Below are 21,053 nucleotides of genomic sequence, written 5' to 3' on the forward strand. Positions count from 1 at the left end.
TTATTCATTGATTCAGACTTTTATATCACCCTGTTCCATTTACTAACAAGGTACATCGAAAGCCTTACGTTTATCCTTAGCTTTACGTTAGGGGCGAACTTAGGGGTCCTAAAAGTGTCATCCACATTTTTGTGCAACGTAACTCCGTAAAGGTAAAATTTAGGGATTTGGTCGACTAACTACTTTTGGTCACTCATATATGGTTCAAATAGGGGTGTTTTGCTAGCTCAGTGATAAGTGTTAGAAGGACAGTTCGATTCTTGGCAATCCAGAAAACTTTAGAAGTAATTACAGATTTTCCTTGAAAACATAATAGCACTCCTACTAAATGCCACTGGTTTTTGAAGTAGGGAAAATATATTTAGCACATATTTTGCTATGAGAGAGAGAAATACTGTATTAAGCAATCGTCAAGATTGAAAATGGTGTCATAAACAATAGGTACACTATTTAAAAAAGCGAATGAGTCCATGTCACTACTTCAAAAACCAACACACATGGTCCATGACACTTGAAAATTAGGCCAGTCCAAAAATTCTGCAACAGAATTTTTTGTTTAGTTGATTCTGTTGACATATTTTTGTGGATTTTATCAAGATTAACGTTCTTAAAAGTAAACCAGCCAGTTATTTTGCTGCCTTTTGAAAAGTAATGATTGCGTTACCCAGTAAATATTCTGGCCAAAATACACCTCATTATGTAAACGTTGAACCTATAGTTAATTACACGTTTAAGTGGACGATTTGGAGCTTATAGATGAAGAAATCAGTAATAATCGTAGAGGTTAGCCAAAGGTATATTGGTTGAAAATCGTCAACCACAAACATTAACACAGAATAATAACCGTTCAGTTAACCTTTCAGAACTAATTACAATTTCACAACTACATTTAGTTTGTGAATTTTATTTTGTTTGTTCCAAATATGTCGACAGCCAGGCGCGAGTGGGTTTAGACTTACCCGTCAGAGATCAGCAAGATGGCAACATAAACTAGTGTATTTTGATACCAAATGTTGTTTATTTTACAAATAATTATTGAAAATGTTGTTTTAAATATATGAAAATATGAATTGCAAAAGGGAAAGCTTGTTATTATGCTGCCAGTAAGCGTTTTTTGTGTTTTATGGTAATGCGTTCTTTTGCCTTTGGAAAGACAACGATGAATCTAAAGTTGGGTGACAGTTATAACGTTTGCAAAGTTCTCCTTGAAAAGTAAGATGATGTGCATTAAGGTGTTTCTAAAAGTAGTTTTTATTTGCCAATATCGATAAATTCTACTTATTTTTGTTCGCAGTTTTGAAAATTTTAGACTTTTTTATCCTACTTTTTAATTGATGGTAGTTTGAACTGGCCCAAATGGTTCACAAAATTACGATTTTACTCTCTTTTAAAAGTCACTTCGTAAAGTTTATTGACGATAAGAGTTTATGCCCTGCTTCCAATTTGGTTTATGGCAGCCTCCATTCTTTTATTCGCACTTTAATTTATCTGCTCTTAGAAGTGTATCATTTAGAAATTGCGGGCGGGGTAGTTTTCCTTAGAACTCAGAAGACTATGTATCATATTTTAGTTAAAACTACCTAGGTATATATTTGCGTCAAGATTTACAGTTTATTAGTAGTGTTAGTTCATGAAAAAATATTCTTAAGCAATAGGGAAATGAAAAATTCTATTTTAAAAAGTAACAACTCTTCTTTTGAGAGCATTTGAGAGTTCCAATAGAGCTTTGCAATGGTTCCAAAACAACAAACTTCTTCTAAACTGCAAGAAAACAAAAATGCTCCAATAACATATTAACAGCTCAAAAAAGCAAGTCCCACTGACTGTTTTGATAGGTGACGAAGAGATCTCTTCTTGCAGCAATGCTAAGTTTCTTGGTTTGGTTTTAGACAGACAGCTCAACTTTCATGACCATATAGAGCTCATATCCAGAAGAATTAGCACAGGAATTTTTGTGATCAGAGGTCTTTCGAGGTTTACCGATTCTCCTGTAACCTTGAGTGCCTATTATGGACTGATTTACCCATTATTGTCGTATTTGGTGGCAGTTTGGGGCTGTGAGAGCGTACGAACAAAGTTTGTCTTCCGTCTTCAGAAAAAAGCCCTAAGAGCAGCCTTCAGAATATCCCGTCGTACTTCTTGCAAGCCTCTCTTCAAGGAATACAATATCCTCACATTTCCATCCATATACATACTCAGTTGTCTATCGTTTTTAAAAAGAAATTATCATCTATATCAACCGCAGTTCCATTCAATGCAGTACACTCTCAGACAAAAAAACAATATTAAGCTACCTAAGCACAGGACAAGTTTCTTTGAGAGACACCTATTTTATAATAGCATCAGGTTTTTCAATGTGTTGCCTGAACCCCTGAAAGTGGAGCAAGACAAAGACAAATTTGGGAGAGCGGTCAAACGCATACTCTTGGAACAAGCTCCCTACACTGTGAAAGATTTTTTAAGTTGCCGATCGAATTAAGATACTGTTTAGTTACGTTTTAGTTCTAATAGCATTTATAATTTAGTTTTATTATATATTCTTGTGACGCTATTATACAGTTTTTTCTGTGCAAAAATAAAGATGATTTGATTTGATTTGATTTGATTTGACTTCTTCATGGTCGGACGCGTTAACTGGCGTCTCTGAAGTTAACTGGTGTACCATTCAAAGTTACCCCAACTAGACTCGATTTACAGCAAAATACGTGTGAGTAAAGGCTTCAGAGTAGAAATAAAAACCAGTCAATTTCCTTTGTCACGTCTAAAAGGAACGTGACGCTTGGTAATGATACAAATATGACATGTTGGTTGAGCATAGTGGAGTAACGATTACAAAACACCGAAAGGAAGTCGTGAAGGTATAACAACCACCACTTGTTTTACCCAACGTCGAATCACAAAGACTTATTACTTCCAATTACTCCAGGGAATGCTAGGTTGAGAATTTTAAATCCTTCCTCGGACAAGAAGAAGGAAGACGCCGGCCGAATCGATGGGTCACGCTCTTGCTGACACGCTACTTCGGTCACGCGTCACGACCTGGTCGCTCTGGCTGTGACTGGACACAGCGTTATGAGCGTGAATCACGCTTGCACCTGGAACAATAAAAAAGTTACTGTATATCGATCTTGTAAGTTTGAGCTTGGTGGGCGACTGACATGCTACGAGAGTGACTCACTCTGCATGTCGATGACCTGACATTCGTGTGTCATTTGTAGGAGTTTACTTTTTGGTACTTCAAATATTTGGGGGTGAACCCCTGTATCACCCTGTATTTTGTAAGCTAGATTGGTGTGAAAAGTAATAAATCCATAAATTAATAAACTCACACCACTCAACCCAACTACAACAACCCGACAAACCTTGAACCACTCCCACAACCATGCTTTCTCAAAAACAACAGCCTTACCTTAACCAGTGACAGCGGCAGGATTGCAATTCGTTATTACTCTTTCTCGTTATTTACACGTCTTTACCATAACCTGGCTGGAAAGGCCATAGTCTTAACAGCCTCAGTCCAGTAGCGTTTCAGCTCCATGGACTGGAACTTCACGACAACGAATGTTCCAGATAGTGATTTTTTCTGCACCCTTGTTGCAAAAGCTTCCAAAACCGCTTTAGGACCATCCATAGGCCTAATTTCAGTGATAAAGTTTTCAAAACTGCTTCGATATATGGTTCATTTTTGACTAATTCGAAAGGCTGGCAAAAATATATTCCTTATTGTTTTATTACCGTGGCCACGCCATCAGCACTTTTTGTAAGGGAATAGCCCAAACCCAAGTCTTTTTAATATCTAACGTCTACCTTTTTGTTAGATAGCCTCATTAGTTAATGGTGCAATGACAAATGACATCTAGGTCTGGTAATGATCACGCTTGGAGTCGAACCAGTGACCTTTAGATTTAAAAGCGAGCATTTTAACCACTCGTCCCCTACCCAAAAATCTCTACTACGTGGACGAAAGTAAACCCTATTCCTATCTCCAATCGAGTATTTTAATTACAATTAATTGACTTGCTCATGTCCTTGCGCTCCTGGGGGAGCATAGGGCCTCGACGAACACACTCCAGCGGTCCCTTTGGTTGGCCAGCTCCTTTGTCCTAGCCCATGTCATGCTTTAACTCTGTAACTCCTTCTCCACAGTCCGCCTCCACGTGGTTCTTGGTCTCCCTCTTCTTATATTTCCCTGTGGATTCCATTCCAGGGCTTGTCTCGCTAGCAAGACCATTAATTGGGTGCACTATAACTATTTACAAGACAGTAAACACATGTATGAAAGATCGACTATTGATTTCGGTAGTCACGCCAGTCATTGAGCCCGAGTCCAAATGAATTAAATAGCTTCCTTGCTCAAACACTTCCGGTTTGGCCAATATAGTATTTAAGCAAGTTTCTTCAAGTTTCAGATAGGGCCAGACGACTGGTTGAAATTATCACAGAAGTTGGTTTTATTGCCAGCCTAGTGGTTAGAGTCTCGCACTTCATAGCGGGAGAATTGGGTCAAATCCCGACATATCCACTCAAATTTAAGTCGTTCGAAACACTTTGCCCTAAAAGCGTTTTCATTCTTCCCTACAACAATTCTACTAGGTTAGACAGTAGCAAGTCTATATGCATCGAACAGTGTAGTAACAAATTTTATCTATGCCATACAACTTCACCACGATCAATGCTGATCAAGTCATTTCCTCATGACAAATTGTGGTTTGTGCACGCTGTGCGATATCTGTGTACTTCTTCTGACATAACATCTTTCTGTTTCAGAGTCAATGGAAGGGCGAGGAAACAAGAAGTTTGGCGACCGATGTGACGACACTAAGGAGTGTGGGTTCAGAGGATCCGTGTGCGACACGACCCTCAAGTCGTGTCAGTGCCTGCCTCATCTCACCGCCACCAATCACATCGACAAGTGCGGCATAGGTGAGTACTATCATATACTGAAATCTGTAGAAGGAGAGTTAAGTAAGGTACAGAGGAAGCAAGCTTATGGGACAGCATGCGGTTTCTGTGCTGGTATTTTGTGCTGGAAATATACTTGTGACGAGCAAGGAAGAGTCCGAACGGCGAGCACTGTGCGGAAATTCCAATCGCAAAGGGGACAGGGTCTTCCTCCACCGGTAGTGTTGTAGTACATGAAGGGGTGGTGTTGGACTTTGCCCTAGACACCAAACTAGTGGTAGACCCCAAGTGTACCATACTTCTTCTATGGTGAGCCGAAAAGTGAGGGCTGAAGTTAACCAAAGCATTTGACGTGGTGAGTTTCATAGAACGTTCGGAGTGAGATCCGTTGTCATGGGATCAGATGGGATTAGCGGAGAGGAGATAGAATAACCTCTTTACCTATCGGGGGAATTAGGTTATTACCTTCCAAACTTCCAAGCTTATTTATGCTGCACATCCGTCCATAACCTCTTAAAAACTTAGTAAGGACCCCTAAGATTTATCCTTATGTCACCAATTCATATCACTATGAAGTCCCACGACACAAATAATTCCGTTACCATTCTCCGCATCCACTTTCCCCAGCTCGACGATTCTCCTGATGAGCTCAACACAGCTTTTGGGCCTCCTGACGAATCCTGACATTTTTTTAGCCCTGTCCGATAACGATCTTCGATCCGTACTCCGTTTCTGCCACCGATAACTTGACTGTCAGGTTTAAATTTAGCTGAGGTACTAGATTGTGATTCTATTCTCTATACCTGTAATGGTTGCAAAATATGTCCTATTACTGTATGAACCGTTTTATAATTTATTGTAAATTTTTAAATAGTTACTTTAATACGATTGAAATAAAATAATAATAAATATACTGTGAACATAGTTAAATATAAATAATACATGACAAAAAAGTACCTAATAAAATAATGGTAATCATAAAAATAGCAATTTTAAGTATATTTTAACTATAAAGGGTAATTATAAACATTTTTTAAGATACCTAGTGTTTGCAATGTATAGCAATACGATCTATAGTAATAAAATAAAATGCACTAAAAAATACAACAGTAGGTTGTTTATGAAATATCAAGTCGAAAAAAGCAAATGGTACATAATGGTTATCTATATCTATAAAAGAGGAACTATGTATGTATGTATATATGTATGTACCTTATGGACTCCGAAACCGCTCGACAGATTGTAATGAAACTTTCAGACATTATTAAGCATTATTCAAGAATGGTTTGTGTGGAGTTTGGAGCAGATCCGTCAAAAGGGCTCCGCCCCAGAGGGTTTTAAGTGGGCCAATGTTAGACTTTTGGAACTACAATGTTTACAAATAAATATAATTTAAAAGCAGATGTTAATTTTCACCAACTGTTAGTTTGAATAATCACGACATTCTGTATTAGTCATGATTTGGGATAGTGCCACAATATTTCCACAGAACGCAGCACAGAAAACTATTTTACTTTTAGATAATACCAAATATATTAAACCCCAATCGCAGCACACCTGTGCACTCAATAACGTTTAAATTCTCTTCTACTGTATTAAATATGTTAACATAAAAAGTAAAAACCTTTATCAAAGTAAACTAATGATTACAATAATATGTTTACTTACTATTGCAATGGTTGACGATCAAAATCACAAACCCAATCACACCAATGATGTACTACAATGTACACAATGATGTACACCAATGATATACTCATATGAGAGAATGAGGCTTAAGCAGCGTATTTAAAATTCACTGCCTACTAACTACCATAACAGATATTTTCAGTCCAATTTTTAAACAAGTTTAACATTACCCAAGTTACACTTCAATTTCAAGGTTAGTCAATTTTTGTTATAACCATGAGTCGAGGGCGATTCCTTGTATAAAACCTCTTTTATTTGCTTTATTAACTCTGTCATACTTGTGCATATAATCTCAAAGTTACACGAACAAAGTAAACTTCTCGTGGTCGTCTAAATAGAGCTTAAACGCCTGTTTCGTAACTACTTAATCCAGGCTGAATACAACTTGACTACAGATTGTGCCATTATTTTCTCTCCAGGATTTTATTTTGATTTGTTTATGCTGTTTTGTGGGAAAGACCGGGACTTGTTCGGTATATTTGGTAAACAACTTTATCGAATAATAGTTATCGTTCGATCTGTTAATATGTGTTTTTCAGTAATTGGGTTAGTTGTTGCCAGACTAATGATAAGCCTAATCATAGTTGGTGGGTTCGATGCCACACACATCCACAAATATTATTAGATTTGGAGTGATTTCCCTTAAATATTTTCGTGGACATTTAACACAGAATGCTACCGATGACACGAACAAAGAGAATACAAGTTTAAAATGTTGTTACAAGAAAGAAAGTAATATGTATCAAATCAGTATGATTATATACATGCCGGTAATGCTCTAGAATTCAATTAGCTTAACATTACAGTCAAATGTTCAATAATTAATACGATCTGTCAATCTACTGATTGTAATAGATTGCTTTATTGTTTTTGTTTGGGTTTTCATTGATTTTGTAAGTTATGTTAAAGATACGATTTCATTTTAGTCTACAATAAATATAGATAGTTACAGATTCGAAAGATATTTAGATTATTTTTAACGGATTATTAATACAGATTACTGTAATCAGAATTTGACAAAAGTTGTGAATAGTATAATTGTTTCCAAAAACTCTTACCCACTAAAATATATTTTAGTGAATTTAATAGGAATTTAGAATGATGAAAAATATTGAAAAATGTTTTCAGCGAATTTCTGTTTCCATTTCACACCACATCTCAGTTGGAAATGAAAAATTATTGGTGCGTGAAAAGAATGCAAGTAACAGCAATAATAGTCTTCAGGGCCATGGAATTGTGCAATTGTATTTTTTTTTATTTTTTTTTACTTATTCCGATTTGAAACACAGTTCCTTAAATCTATGATTATATCGTTGTAACAGGGAGGAACAAACGATAACCTGTGATATAGTCTTAACCAATTGACAAATTAAATGTTGAAGGTAATAAACTTGATGACTGATTGGAAGTTAAATAAATCAAAATATGAACAACACACTATAGTTTTTGTAGCACAATCTGGTTCTCGTATATATTAGGGTGATATAACTTTATTATATTGTTCTGCTCTAGGATTTTTAGAGTCTGTCCTAAGTTCTAGGCCCACTTATATAAATACAAATTTGTTCTTATCTGAGAACATAAATATGTTATCTTTCTCTGAAGGAGAAAGATAATTTCATTCTTATGCAGTTCTCACCACCATAAGAGACCCATAGTTTAGTATTAGTTTAGTAGTTTACAGTACTTGAAGGTTACTTATTTTAATTTTAGGGGGAACTTTAAGAATTTTGTATATAGTATAAATCCAATGGTCATTGACAAGATTTAACCCGGGTCCTCAGGGACGAAGTGCTGCCTTTATTTTTAGATCAGCCACTCCTCGGAGTTTATACATAATGCTACACGTAAATCATCATGATTGAATGATAATAACAGTAATAGTATATTACGGTACAAGTCCTGAAAATAGGTGTTTACCGGAAGAGTGTGGTCGTTCTCGTGCGAGACGAAGTCGAGTGCGGGATTACCATACGAGTCCGGTACACACATTTTGGACGAGTGACGTACGAAATTTTACGTCATACTACTAAGCTAACTTAACAATACAAATTTGTACAAATCCTGACATATTCCTACTAACTAAACGACTAACAATCACTACTTAAATCTATGCAGTGTCTAAATAAATCTATGCAGTGAGTACTGTCTACTCGTACGTAGAGGTTATTTCTTTGTTTATAACCACTCATTGCCAAATATAATCAGCTGGTCGGTGTCCGGTAAAAGCGCATTACAGTACAGTAGTACGTAATGAAACCCCATTTGACTAAGCTGGTGGCAAACAGCTGTTTTCTGGACTAGATCCTTGCGTAGGAAGTTCGGAGGAAGTGGGAGGATTCACTCTGAAATTAAATAGGTTTACATCACTCTTAGTGCCTATAGTTTGTATGATGGAACCTGTATCTTGGTCGGTTACCTGTGGACTGGCCAATGGTTTAAGAGTCCTTGGAGCCTAGACGTTCTACCATTAAAGACCCACAAAGAAAATGTCTAATCTTACAGTTTACTAGATATTTAAATTAAAATCACTCTGGTGTTAAAAAAAAATATTTTGAGATGGTAAATAACTCTACAGCGGCTGTTTGAAATGAACAAAATTAACATTGCTCTTAAAGTGGGCAAATCCAAGATGGCCTTTAGCTTCCATGGACTCCCTTGGAGAACAATTAAAAACTGCAAAGAGCATTTATAATCTCACAGTATACTAGATATTTAAAATAATCACTTTGGTGTTTGAAAACATATTTTTGGACGATAAATAACTCTTCGGCAGCTGTTTGAAATTATCCAAGACGGCCGCTAGCCTCCAAGGACTCGTTCCGGTATACGGAGGGTAAGGAAACAGGTTCCATAACACATACTATAAACAGTGCATTGCTACTTTCCAAAATCATCCACATTGAGTTTAAGAAATTCGAAAGTTTAAAATTTTCCAACATCCACATTCACACAACTTTATCTAATCTTAACAATATTAGCGTGCTAATTTTATTCTCAGTGGGTTAAAATAACCTTGTAACAAAAGGTTAAGAATTGCAATCGAAAAGAGCTGTGGAAATTTCTCTTCCAATAAACCTGGTCCGATTGTTCTGTAGTGCTTTGTACATTTGCATTGTTACCTTGGAGCTCCTATTGTCTGATTATTCAAGTTTCACTTAGCAAACTTGCTATGCTGGTTAAACTAGATTACTGTGTTAGAATATGAGATGATGCGATAGATTAGTGATAGTCTTCAATAATTTACTCCTTGTAAATTTAATCAGAGCTTTTTGACAATTCTTATTATTTTTTCTATACGTTTTATTTTTTATTTATTTTTTTTGCTCTTGCTCGTTCCCCTGAACAAGTACGGATTTGCTTGATTAAACATTCTATTTTTAATGTCGTTTACTACAGAACTTGATTATCAACCACAATTACCATTGTGATTCGTAATAAGTATATTAAAAGAAATGCTTAAAAGAAAAAGAATTAACAGTATATCAAAACTTTTTCCACATCAAGGGTTATGTTCTTTGCAATCAATATTTTTTAAATATGCTGAATCTGAATATACATGTTTATATTGTAATAAAAAAATTCACAATATTTAATTGTTTAATTTACAGTCAAATCAAGTCGTATTTTAATCATTGACACTACAAAGAAACTCTAAATATATTAAACTTGTAATTATAGTAAGATTGGTTACCATTATTGTTTTAGTTGTTATTAATTTTAGTTGTTATTAATTTTATGAATATTTAAATAACGAATAGCACATAGTAAGCACCAACTAATTAAAATTTGTATTATTGTTTTTTTTTTATTGTTGAAACTTTTAAACTCAGTTTAGTTAGGTAATATATATATATCAACTGAAATGAAGAATTCATCAGGATTATTTTTTTATAAACTAGGTCAATTTTCTTCTTAAATGCTGTGTATAGTTGATAAAGTACGTCGATACTTTGGTGTCAAAAGTTTTCAGTTATAACATGAAAACTTGTATTGATTTTTTTGTGTTTATTTCTTAAAGTGGTTGATACAAAAATTTAAACAATTTTCAAGTGTAAGATGTTAGTTATTTTATATTTTTACCACAATAAGTTCACACCATCAAATTTTAAATAATCCCTAGTAACTTTTACAAAATGTCTCCATTTTTGTAAAGTTCTAATTTTAGAAAGTTTATCCATACCCAGTGGGCAATTTCTGGGTAATTTTACCTTCAATCTTAAATTCTCTAAATGTCGTAGAATTAACTCACTATAACAGGAACAACTTTTATTTAATAATGGTTATAATTCCAAAAAACCTGGCTTGCCTTAAACACCAAATGGCAAACCTACACGCACCCTACTCACGCAACCCCAAATTGCTAGATTGTGTCCCTTCCATTAGGAAGATTACAGAGGGTTTCTACAAATCCAACCTTAGAATTTTAGCAAATTTCATTTCTCAGGCACGTTTTCATAGGTCTCCTTTGAGCTTTATTGGGAACGCTCTCAGTCGCAACCACATTAGATTTTTCGTAACTGACTTTCAGGGATATAAAAAGTGTCCCAACACAAATACTCAAAATTCTAATGTCTCACTATATTGAAACTTTCCAAATTATGCTCCACCTATTTTTAGGGGACGCATTTTAGATAGAGTAACGAAATGGAAGAAATGCATAATATGTTTCATTGTAAAAGTGCATCAAAGAATAACTCTCTTACATTATATTTCTTGTGAAAATATACAACAAAAATGAATTTATAAACATTAAAATAGTTAAAGGTTAAATATACATTTTACGTAGGATATATGTAATTATATATAGGTGGCTAAGCAATGTTTGGCCCAAAGTACTGAGTTATGTTTTCTCTGTTTTTACTTTCGTGTATGCAATAGGCAATCTTGTCGAGTTCTGTGCACGCTTACTTTATGTCTAAAATACTGATTCCTCTAAATATTTAGGCTTTACATACTGAAAACTGTTTTAATAAGTTTGAAGAATTTAAAATCAGATTACCCTATTCCTGACAACTGTTCAACCTTGTGGTAAACTTTTAATAGCTTGTATATGAACTTCAGTGCAGTCTTCTGAAACCAGGCAAGAAGGGTATTATTTTCGTGAGCTAGACAAAAAGTAAAAGTGGGTAGATTGGATTATGCGATAGTAAATTTAGTTTACTGAACACTCTGCAGTGATCATAATTTACAATCATTTTTACCATCACCTGTCTTCAGCACAAAAAATATTTCATGTAGAACAAGTAACAAAATGCTCCTTACATTGATCAAGTTCCTATACGCATTTAAATGGAAAAGTTGAATCAACATAGATCAGTACCTACATTTTAATTGTGTCAATGCTAAATCACAAATTATTTTAATTTTTTTATTTAACATAGAGTACATATTACAAAAAAATACAAACTAGGCTGGTTTGAAAAGCTAACATCGGAAATGTTTATGCTAAATGTTTTTTATGCTCAATGTTTTTTTATGCTCAGTGTTTTTTATGCTTGTAAAATAAAATGAAAATTATGGAATTAAAATGATTACAGTTTTCAACCAAGATTTAGTAAATAGCAACCGTGTTCATAGGATAGAAGAGACGTTTGAAACCAATCGAATGAAGTGAATCCCTTCTCAGAGTCATCTATCAAAATGATGGACGGCAAACCGGACATACGTCGTCAAATGATCCACTAAACGAAAACATCTTTTTACGATAGTTTTTACCAAGTATGTTCAGCCTATTTTGATATCATTTTGTTTTACCACAACATTTTTAATCCAACGTCGATTCTATTTTAATCAAAGGTATTCAGCGTATTTTTACACATTTCTTACGATAAATTGAATCAAGGATGTTCAGCCTCGTTCTAAAACATTTTGTTTTTACGATCATTATCATCAAGGATGTTCAGCCTATTTTAAAACATTTTTTTTCACAATCATTATCATCAAGGATGTTCAGCCTCGTTCTAAAACATTTTGTTTTCACGATCATTATCATCAAGGATGTTCAGCCTCGTTCTAAAACATTTTGTTTTTACGATCATTATCATCAAGGATGTTCAGCCTCGTTCTAAAACATTTTGTTTTCACGATCATTATCATCAAGAATGTTAAGCCTCATTGTAAAACATTTTGTTTTTACGATAATTTGAATCAAGGATGTTTAGCCTCGTTTTAAAACATTTTTTTACAATAATTTGAATTAAGGGTGTTCATCCTATTTCAAAACATTTTGTTTAACGATCATTTATTTCAAGGGTGTTCAGCCTATTTCAAAACATTTTGTTTAACGATCATTTGTATTAAGGGTGTTCAGCCTATTTCAAAACATTTTGTTTAACGAGCTTTTGTGTCTAGGGTGTTCAGCCTATTTCAAAACATTTTGTTTAACGATCATTTGTATCAAGGATGTTCGTTCAGCCTCATTGTAAAACATTTTGTTTAACGATCATTTGTATCAAAGGTGTTCAGCCTATTTCAAAACATTTTTTAACGATCATTTGTATCAAGGGTGTTCAGCCTATTTCAAAACATTTAGTTTAACGATCATTTGTATCAAGGATGTTCGTTCAGCCTCGTTGTAAAACATTTTGTTTAACGATCAAGGGTGTTCAGCCTATTTCAAAACATTTTTTTAACGATCATTTTTATCAAGGGTGTTCAGCCTATTTCAAAACATTTTGTTTTGCGATCATTTGTATCAAAGATGTTCAGCCTCGTTTTAAAACATTTTGTTTTTACGATAATTTTAATTGAGGGTGTTCAGCCCATTTTAAAAATAAATTTTTTTACGGTAATGCTATTAATGGTGTTCAGTCTATTAAGAAAAATATTTTGTTATAACCATCATTCATATAATATAGTTCCATTCATATTATCATAATCATATAAATCTACAATAATGTCAAAAACAAAACCGTTACAAATATTTGGTAAAGGAAAGTGATCAACTCTAAAGCATTTTTCATTTCTTTGAATAGTTGCTGCTAAAGGTAATTAAAGGCGTATATGAGCTTCTAGTGGTTGTTTTGTGTATAAATTAAAACCATTTTCCTATTTACATGATACAAACACCAATCTTGCTAATTCTTTGTATCAATTCATGTTAAATTTAATCCCAATACATAATTTATACATTTTAAAATTTGTAAGTTGCTCATTATAAGAAAACAGTTTAAATCGTTACATTTGTTATTTTTTATCTAAATGCAACCCTTTTCCTAGTAAACTAAAAATACAATATTCTACAATATTAGCGAAAATCCACAGAGTTCCCACAATTTTTGTGGATGTCAACACACCTTTCCTTAAAAATTTGAATGGTTTCCAGAACAAATTATAAAGATTGTGTTGAAACAATTAGTTTTTTTCCGACATTATATAGCATATTCACATTTTTGAAAACATGTTTACCATTTGTCGAATCTCAATGGATCGTTTGTGTTTGAAACGCGTGATCGAATGAGTCTAATTTGTGCTAACATCGATGAATTCGGAACCAAATGTTCAATCATCATTTACCAGCGCTTGGTAGGCTTAAATCATTGGTCAGTTTGAGTTATGGGCTCCAAATGTTGAACTATATCGATGTCAATGGTTAGCAACCATGTTTGAGAGTGTAACCGGCTGGAAAATAAACAAACCAATGTCCATCGCACGCTCTCTCTCTCTCTCTCTCTCTCTCTCGCCCTCTCTCTCTCTCTCTCTCTCACTCTCTCTCTCTCTCTCCCCTCCCTTTCACTCTCTCGCACACACACTGTCCTCGCATATCCAGTCTCTCCTCTCCCAACACTCCCTTCATTTCAGCATTATATTCCTATGTAATCCCTGTTTTATAACGATGATTTGAACCTATTTTCAATCCATGTGTATAGGTTTAACCGGTATAAATTTAAATCGTATGTATACAACAATATCTAATATTATTATTCCGTCCATATTCATATTTCTTTTGTTTCTTTGTTGAAATTAAAAGATGGATTATACATAATTGTCAAAATTTGAGGCGTGTAACAACATATCGTACTTTAACAAATGGAATTTCTCAGCAAGTTTTAGGGTTATGTTCTTGGCTATCTATAGCTTCCTAATACTTTGTGTAGCACTGGAAGATGTTATGCGCTTTATTTCGTTCTAGCAATAAATGTTTTTATAAAAAAAGTGTGATGTGAATTAAGATTTAAAACTGAATAGCACAACATCTTATGTTAGTCATCACTAACATACACGCTAATATTACTAACATAAACACACTTACAATTGTATTTTAACACATCCTTAAATAAAACTTTAAACGTTCAAAATACTAATACTTGTTAACTAATCGATTAAATTGTCATGAAGAAAAATAATTGAGTACAAATAATCGACTGCATTAACTCAACTTCTAACACAGTAATCTAGTTTAACCAGCATAGCAAGTTTGCTAAGTGAAACTTGAATAATCAGACAATAGGAGCTCCAAGGTAACAATGCAAATGTACAAAGCACTACAGAACAATCGGCCCAGGTTTATTGGAAGAGAAATTTCCACAGGTCTTTTGGTTGGAAACATTAACATTTTGTTACAAGATTTTAAACCACTGTGATGCGTTGCTAGTATTTTAACGATTTAGAACCAAATCGTAGGAATTTATAAAATAGCTCAAAGATTCTCTCAAACACTTCCCATTTACATAGATCTCACTGAAAAATTCTAAGCATTGTATTATTGATCTATGTACCGTATAAATATATATATAAATATATATAAATATTTATCATATAAAATATGATTTATCAGATACTAAAATCTCATCTAAAATCTTAATAGCGTATGTTTTTTGGCATTATTTTATTTTAATGTATTTTACAACACAAACTCATTGAGCTTGTGAAAACCCAGCTGTGTCTCATTCACTATTAACTTCCACTAACACGTGTAAACAACAATACTAAAATGCATATCAGCTGATCGGCAATGAGTAAAGGAAAGTAGGAATACCAACACATGAACTGATTATGTGGATTATTTTGGAAGTTAAATGGTTTCACCTACATTATCGTGAGTTGTATATTTAAAAAATTGCGATCACGTCTGCAATTTAAAATCGGCCAACAATCCTAAGGCAATATCTTTATTTGTTTAGGTTGGTAATACTGAACTATACGGATTTAACCAATATAAATCAACGTACTTAGTAGCCAACTGTTATTGACACAACGATTATCTGTGGTAAAGTCGCGTGTCGTGTGGCGTGCCGAACAGCAATGTGAGAAATGGGACAGTACAGTTTCATGAATAGTCTGTCGACTATTTGTGCCTGCCGAATCGCCACGTCATTTTTCGCTCTGACCCTCCCAAGACTTTGCGTTGAATATGACGATAAATGTAGTTTAAATGCATGTTTTATAGTCCGTAAGCTGCTGCGATAATGTAAGAATTAATTATGTAATTATTTAATGACTGTTCTTAATATCAGATTAAGCTCCCACTCTGACAGCAAAGTTAAAATATTATATTGCGTCTATTAGGATGTGTGTAGTATTTAATTGTAGATGTAGGGATAAGGAAATGGTTCCCAACAACACATAGAGTCACAACATTAGACGTCAGTGGGTTTTAATGAATTAAACGCAAATCAATTGTCGGAGTGCTGTACAAAATAACAAAATCATATTGCATTTGAGGAAGGATCTTTGTACTTGTGAGCCGCTCTCCACTCGGATTGACAAGTTCTATTTTCTGACTGATATTGAGCTCTGCCAACGTAATAGCATGTAATCTAACATTATGAAATATGCTGTACTACACAGTGGAGCAAATAACCTCTAACTAAGAAAATATCAAAATAATATAGCTAAATGAGAACTTTTTGAACATCATTCTGTATGTTGAAACTATTTGTTACAAAGACACTCTTTTTTTATGTAAAAATGGTGTATCCGTTAATAAATAAAAAGAAAAATTTTTACAAAAACTGTAAAATAATTGTACATATATTTAATATTTGTTTTTTTATCGAATTGTCGTATTTATGCTTAGTTAGTACATCAAAAACTTCTTGATTAGCATCGTACAAGTTATTAAATTACCTCAAAGTTTTAAAAAAAACGTCAAATATCGCTTGTAAAAATATATTTACATTTACACTGTTTATTTTATAAGAAGGTAAATACATATGAAAAATGGTGACCAATGGTGAAAATGGTGATAGTGGTGATTGATTTCGAAGTCACTCTGTAAAACAGTTAATTTGTATTTGAGAGAAGCTCTAATATAAAGGTATTTTATTACTTATTTATTCTCTTTAGGGGGAACTCACTAAAAAATCTCCATTTCAAAATTATTTCCCCAAAACTTTTTATCTACCTCAATTTTCTTGCTAGATATGTGTTAGTGTTGTTAACAGACATTATGGAATGTTTTGGTGGAATGAGGTTGGAGATACGAGTCATCACTATCTAAGGTTGATCGTTTTATGCCTTTGCTGCAGTACAATCAATGGTAATCTCACCTAACTACCCCTACTTTCCTCCCCCACTCACACCCTATTGGCTGCAACCGCTTGAAAACAACCTGTGTTGCTGTCATCGTGTCTACACTCCAATTTTGTCATGTTTGGATTGTAATTGATAGCAGAGCAGTCAAATCAAATCAAATCCATTTATTGCTATCAACATTATAAATACATGTATAGCAACGTCATACAATTTCATCACAGTATATCCATTAACCTACTTAATATGTTCTACAAATTCTTTGACCTTATACACACATAAATCACACAAAATCTTTCTAATAGTCAATTTAAATTGTTGTATTTCAAGACATTTAATGTGAGCAGGTAACATATTATACAATCTTTTGCCAAATTCACTAAAGTTATTGATTGTGGTCATAAAATTACATTGGTTTGGACGGAGAAAAGTGTCGAATATTTTAGCCGTAGCTTATCTTATTGGTTAAATTTATCTTAAGTACAGTCAGCCTTTAAATGCGTTTAACATACCTTTTCAACTGTGTAATCAGTAGTTATAAAATATGAAGTTAGTGGAACAATATTATACAAAATTGCAGTCAACAGTTATACTACTAAAAGTCTTCTGAACAGCCAACAGGGTAGTCATTTACATAAAATAACCTTTATGGATCATAATTATATGACTGTGAAGTTACTTTTTATTCAAATTGACTGAACACAAATATAGTTTGTCCGACTTTACAGTACGGCTCTAGGTAGGCAATATGCGTTCTGCCTCTATATAGCCTGTCGTAAAATGCAGGCGTTTTCTACACTGTACTCCCCGAGTTTATTTTTCAGTGCAGATTTCGCCCAAACGTTCTATATCATTTCAATATCAATATAATTGAGGAAATGTCACAAAATTGATGTTAAATTATAAACTAAATGTTTATAAAATAGAGCTAATGAACACTTAAGTTCGAATATGGGTTCTTATTGAGGAAAGCACGATTTTTATATAACATAAGCTCTTATTGCGATAGATGTAATCTTTTTTATAACCAACAAGCAGAAATCTATTTGTCATCCCCTCTTTCTTGAGAATTCCAATTTAGAGAATACAGAATTTAAATATTCACGTAGAATGCATGTTTGAAATAAGCCTATTTGAAAAAAATTTGCTACAATTATCCACAACACTCAATGAGAAATTATTGAATCTATTTATAAGCTTAATGGAAAATAAAAATAATAATTTATTTTGACCAGAAACAATAAAATAATCGAAACAAGCTTACATTACAATGTTGGGTAAAATTTGAAAGGTTAGTGAACAACTTCAACAATTGTAAATCGAGTTAAACGGTAATGTTGTGTTCAATTATAACTTTCTAAGAAGTAAATTTTTTAAAGAAAATATTTAAGGGAAGTAAAAAGTCTTTACATTACATCAACTGTTTGCTCTTTTCCATCAATTACAATAAATTCCATTTGATTTAACCATCCACTCAGATGTCCACAAATAGTCTGTTAAAAGCCACAGTGCGTAGCGGTGGCTTTAACAAATACAAACTTTGACTCAAATCTCTTCATACTTTCGTCGTTTAACTTGGGTCAATTTATTCTGTTGAAACCAGGTTTTTTGTGTTATGGGACAAATTTTATACTTGTGGTCGCCATTTATAGTTCATACCATTGCAAACACATGCAGTAATCTTTGTTTACATATCATGCGTGAAAAATACGTTAGTAAAATTCTTGATCGTATGGGCATAGACAGTATGTTAATAATGTATATAAATGTAATATAGTATATAATGAATTCTCATGAGTATATAATGTAAAAAAGATCATCGATAAGTTTAAATAAAAATACCCCCGACGAAGCAAACCTGCAGACTAAGTGAATTTCCATTTGCCTGATTTGATTTTCAATTAAATCTATTTCAATAACGTTAGGTTTAAGGCGTACATAGGTTTGCTGCTACAGGGGTAATAAAGTGTGTTTTTTAGTAATGAATTAATAGCTTAGTAAAACATTAATAGATTTGCCAAATTTGATCTAAATATATCCTTTCAAGCAAAATACAATAGTTAACTTATTCTCCATAAGAATAACATGGGAATTTTAAATTTACTATTTTTTTTTGTCTCTCTCTAACCAATAACCGTACGAAAACACTTCAATATACTAAATTATTTGTTTTTTAAGCTCTTAAAAATGGTTTAGAGAGAAATTAAGAAATTTTATGTTTTGAGGGTCAAAAAAGAGGAAACCCAATTCTTACCCCATAAATCCCCCCATAAAACCCCGTTCCCATTGTCCGATCATGCTGGTGCGTGAATTCGTTCGAATAAACGTAGGTTTACACATTTGTACAAAATTTTATCGAAATCGGATCATTTTTGCTAGAGTTATCGTGCTAACGGACACACACATATATTACCATTCATATGTATATGAATTTTAACGGAAGTTGTTTTTGGCCTCTAGGGACATCAAAAGGAAAAATTAAATCGGTCCCGGGTCCAGGTCTTACCGAGAGACCTACGGTAATAGCTTATTTCGTATATGGGAAATTCGCTAAAACGATATTTTAAGATTTCTAATATTCTGTTTTTGTAAAATATTTTTAAATAATCGTGGTTATTCCTCCTCTCTCTCTCTCATACCATGGTTTTTTTCTCTTTAAAGTTTGGTTCAGAGGGTTTCCCATGCAACCTTTTTTATATTTCAGAAAATCTCTTTTAAGAGTTATAAATAGTAAATATTTATCCTTCAACATGGCAACTCATTTGATATCGTCCCAGGATAGAACAGTTCTTGTCGACTGTACAAAACCTCCCATGAAATATTCATTCTGCCTTCCGCCTCATTTTCACTCCCCCAACCTCTTTGAGATTTACAATTTTATATGTAGTCTTTCCCACACATTTTGTCAATTTTGATTTACAAACATTGGTTACTTATTGCTACGATTTAACTAGGTTGATCAATACAATCGGGTTAAAGAAATGAAAATTTATTGCCAACAAAGAAGTTGATTATGATGAAATTCAATATTTTTTTAGTGGCGGGTCTCCTAATTATTTACCACCTTAACAGCTTAAAATATAGTTCAAATGATAGTTCAGGTGATTCAATACTCCACTAAATTATAAACAAATCTCAAACAAGTGTTTTTTTTGTGTTTTGAAACATCTCGTATATGTTTTAACGTGTATTTATTTCGATACATGGATATGATAAGATATAAGATATTTATTCGTCACTTTTACATGTACACATGCATATATTTTTTTGTAGATATTTTTCGCACATGAAAATGATGTTACTTTCTAATTCAACATATTAAACATTGGCAAATAATTTTTGATCCCTAGGAAGTAATAAACCGAGTCATTACAGATCATCCTAAATATTAATCATTTCGTCTTTCTTGTAACGGTAAACATATAATATAAAAAAATTGCATGTAATATTGTTTATTTCTAACCTAAAATTATTTTTGAAACACTTGTATGAAATAAACACAAAACACACACAAATAACGCACAAAAAACACAAAGCACGTTTCTAAAGCACTTGTCACAAAGCAGGTTAAAATTTGACCTTACAGAAAATGGAAACGTTACAGATATCGTATAATTTCAATACTTAAATTATACTCATTCATTATTAAAACATGCACTATTAATTATTCACCAATTTTTCAATTAATTCACCCTGCTTAACGAATGGTGTTTTAGATAGAATTTATAATACTGTAAATTGAATAATGGAGTAAGCTAAAAAAAGAAAAATGGTAAAAAAAAGAAGGAGTCTTCGAATTTTTCGTTTGCGATTGTCGGATTTAACTGTTTTTCGAATCCGGCATTTAAGTTTCATAAATTGTTAAATGTTTGTAAAGATAGTGGTACAGTTCCAAGATTCAAACCTTAGTGGCTTTTACATTTCGATTAAAGATTTTACAGTAACTTATGCATACACATGGTAACCTGTCACTTACAACTTATGGT

General features: G+C 33.2%; 1 protein-coding gene across 1 annotated transcript in view; it reads left to right on the plus strand.

The window, feature by feature from the left end:
* The window catches only part of LOC128998601 (uncharacterized), a 163,078-nt gene that overhangs the window by 73,289 nt on the left and 68,736 nt on the right, over positions 1-21,053 (plus strand). Inside the window, exon 3 of the mRNA XM_054424811.1 lies at positions 4,768-4,923. Coding sequence (XP_054280786.1) covers positions 4,768-4,923 — 156 coding nt within the window. The remainder of the gene's footprint in view (positions 1-4,767; positions 4,924-21,053) is intronic.

Source organism: Macrosteles quadrilineatus, unplaced genomic scaffold (assembly GCF_028750875.1).
Source record: "Macrosteles quadrilineatus isolate MER2022 unplaced genomic scaffold, UCM_ALF_1.0 Scaffold_7__1_contigs__length_78375512, whole genome shotgun sequence".
NCBI classification, from domain to species: Eukaryota; Metazoa; Arthropoda; class Insecta; order Hemiptera; family Cicadellidae; genus Macrosteles; species Macrosteles quadrilineatus.